We start from the raw sequence: 3522 nt of genomic DNA, 5'->3' as shown, positions 1-3522 counted from the left end.
ATTAATAGCAATGTGTGTTATAGGACCATAACAACATTTGCTAAACCATTCATTGATTAATTATTGATTTAACAAAACAGAATTCCGATTAATTGATAACATTAAAAGTAGAAAACTAACAATTTGTATATGAGTGATATATCCCATCTGTTGTAATTTGTAAACGGTACATGTATTAATAAAGCCTTTTTGTTTACAACCACTTGAATGTTTCAAAGGTATTAACAATGACACGAAAGGACCAAGCATGACTAACCGTCAAGTTTAAAACATCACCGTAACCGCGGGTCTTATAATCGTTTTATTATTTTCAATTATTAAGACAAAAATCCTGTTTTCAATATACCGGAAATGGTCAAAATGTGCGACAAAACGTAACATAATTTGAACAAAACATCAAAAAAAGTTCCCTGTGGATTTTAACAAGTAAACCTTAGATTGTGCATTGATTCTCTATTAACATTCACATAATTGTGTGTTTTGTTGTTGTGCATTGGAATGACGATCAGTTAGCTAGGAAGCTGAACAGAGTCAACAAAGTGAACAAAGTCATGCGCACTACGCCGTTTTCCTTTGGCGAAAGAAACACTTGACGCCATCTTTCGGAAATAAAGTTACAGAGTCAGTTAGTTCACAGGTTTGGCCGGGAATCAGTTCAAAGTCGAAATTTTGTATGATCTTGGCAATCATGATTTTCATCTCTATCTATTGAGAGAAAAAAAGAAAAAAAAACATAATGATATAAAATACATTGTTTCAACAATGTTGTATGACATAAGTATATTAATAACAAATCATAAAAAAGAACAAAGGAGAGATAAAATGGTCAACAAAAAACAAAAAACAAAAAGAGAATTATATCACAAAATGTTTCTATCATCACGGTAAACATTATACCAATAAATACGCAATGAAATTATTATATGGAAGATTACGAATTCCAGCATTGTTCCATGAGTTAAATTAATGATAAAAATAATAAAAAGTCAACATACGTAACGCCTGTTAAGTGTAACAATCCAGCGTCGGTGTTTACTCGCGTTTCGTTTCGTTTTTAATAGCTCCTAACATGCATTATATATTCTAAGATAACAAAGTCGGATATTATTTATAGGTTGGAACAAAACTATCACTTTATTTCAGCAATGACGGTTGAGGAACACGTACTTTATATATGGGATTTATCTGATCAAAGAACTATCATTCTTCCACTCCTATCCCTTTTCAAAGTATGCTTTAATATAAATGTTGTTTTCTGATATCCAACCATCCTTTATCTGAATTAAAAAGAGATTCGAGGTTTTGTTCCATTTCGTATCTTTCTTAAAGCTTTCTTGGGTGGTCCGATCGAGTTTGCCAGCAGTTGACTTCATCTATCCGCCGGACTGAAATTCAGAACGGTTGGCTAGAAAAAGTGACGACTGAACACCCTTACTTTCGGTCCCACAACATATAAAGTTAACCCGAGACAAGTAATATACTTTTGGTCTTAAAGTATTTTCATGGTAAAATGCTAGGTATGATTTTGGTAAAGAATCTTAACATTTTAATGTAAATATGCTTAATCGCGCTGTTCAACATTTTCTGCCTCATTATACAAATTCATTTGCAATATGTATCGCCTGAACATATATCATCTTAGTGTATCGATTTCTTGGGTATCATATGTCATTTTTACATTAATAATGTTAAGTTTCACATAAATATTGTAAATAAAAAATTTGGTGACCTTAGGCTTTGAACTTATCCATACTGGACAAATATGCGCGAAGTATTACCATAGTTGATGCTTACTCTTTGTGTATCAATTTTCAATCTTATAACCTCAATAAAATAACCATGCGGCCATATTCATCATTAGTAAGACGCAAATTTCGATAGCTCGACAATGTCATATGTCATATGTTTTGACAAAAAGAAGTTCCAAATCCCCTTCCCATTCTAAAGCGGGTTAATCTTACTCTCATTGGCTAAAGTTATTTTGGTTTTAAAATAACCTTTCTCGTGTATGATGCGTGTATGATGAACAAAGGCAACCGTGACTTTTTGTGGAACCTCTATATTTCTTCCTTGAATACAGTGTTTAATTCTTAACATGCAATGCACATACCTCTGCAAATTTTCTCCCAATACACGTGTGGGGTCCGGCTGAGAATGGTGTGGAGGCATATTTACTGAAGCTGGAAACAATTGCATGACTTTAATCTTTGGGAGATAGAGAAGCAGGGAGGGAGGGAGAGAGGTTACATCAAAATAATTATGATTTTTATATAAAATATATAATTATTTTTAAAAAGAACGTGCAATTTATAAGAGGACTTTTTCTACGTGAAGCAAGTCAATGATCAACATATGATCAAAGGATTGTTAAGTGTAGTACTTTGCATTATTCATCCAAAATAAAAATTATCCAGGTTATACCTCTCTGAGCTGTCGCTGTGAAATCGTTCTGGCAAAAACTCTGTGGGGTTTCTCACATTTTGCTCCGACCTGGAGGTCGCGTAGAAACTAACCTTTAAAACAAATTACGCATATCAAGATCAGCTGAAAAAGGCCCATAGGATATCTATCGCTCATTTGTGCTTCTGGTTGAATAAAGCGATACATTTGAGAGGACAATATTATGTCATAGTAATAAAAACACATCAATTAATGGCATATGTCAGATACCATTGCAATGTACCTACTTAATGTAGGGGAAGAACATATATCAAAGTGTCACAATAGGAATTTGAGAGGCCTTAATTATCTGAAATTATTTTAATATGTTATTACAGTGCACGTAGCCAATCTCAATATATATTTTTTTGTATTACCACTTATTACAAAATTGTTCCACCGTGAGAATGAAGATATTATACAAACCTGTTTAAATTTCAAACTGTGACGTTGCATTGAATAGAAATTATGACATTGAAGAAAATAAAGATGAAACAGTTTACACCAGTCACTAGAAACTCATTTAATGTACTTTGTTGATTACCAATAGCTAAGGTGTATGTCCTGATGTCGTTAAGTTATATACATAGGTATGCTTACAAACATGTCAGTACCACCGGGGATGAGGTGACCGCCGAGATTGTAGTCACTGGCTGTCTCGCGAAAGGTTGCCTTAGCCACAGGGTAAAGCCTCAGTGTTTCCTTCAACACCATATCTAGGTAGGGTAACTTCTCAAGCTCATTCAGGGTGATCACTGACACTGCGCCAACATTTTCATCAATCTCTATTTGTAACCTAATAAAATAAAATCCTACTGTTTCAAAACAGTGGAGTGTTCAAATATCTTTCTCACAGTACACTTTTTGTTCTCCAGAAAGCTATTTTATATATTACTAAAAAGTTAACCACTTTTCGCTTTATCTATAACTTTTACTTAATTCCTTTTTTGTTTTTGGTTTAGAAATAACATAATGAAATAATAGTTTGAGTCTCTTACCTTTTGTAACATCCTGGATTCTGTCCAAGAAGAAAAAGCATGCAACTCATGGTGCTGGCAGAGGTTTCCTGTCCTGTTAGATAAC

At 33.5% G+C, this 3522-nt stretch overlaps 1 protein-coding gene across 1 annotated transcript; it reads right to left on the bottom strand.

The window, feature by feature from the left end:
- Positions 1-618: 618 nt before the first annotated feature.
- LOC110444545 (cytochrome P450 3A6-like) lies at positions 619-3516 on the bottom strand (the record flags this gene model as incomplete). Its single annotated transcript, XM_021488915.1, has 5 exons — positions 3438-3516; positions 3040-3235; positions 2422-2513; positions 2111-2180; positions 619-705 (listed from the first exon to the last, which is right to left on the bottom strand). Coding segments are annotated over exons 1-5 (495 nt in total), but the record flags the coding sequence as incomplete, so codon positions are not given.
- Between the last annotated feature and the right edge of the window lie 6 nt (positions 3517-3522).

This window comes from Mizuhopecten yessoensis, unplaced genomic scaffold (genome assembly GCF_002113885.1).
Source record: "Mizuhopecten yessoensis strain PY_sf001 unplaced genomic scaffold, ASM211388v2 hete_36140968, whole genome shotgun sequence".
In the NCBI taxonomy this organism is placed as follows: Eukaryota; Metazoa; Mollusca; class Bivalvia; order Pectinida; family Pectinidae; genus Mizuhopecten; species Mizuhopecten yessoensis.
This window is presented reverse-complemented; position numbering and strand designations above follow the sequence as displayed.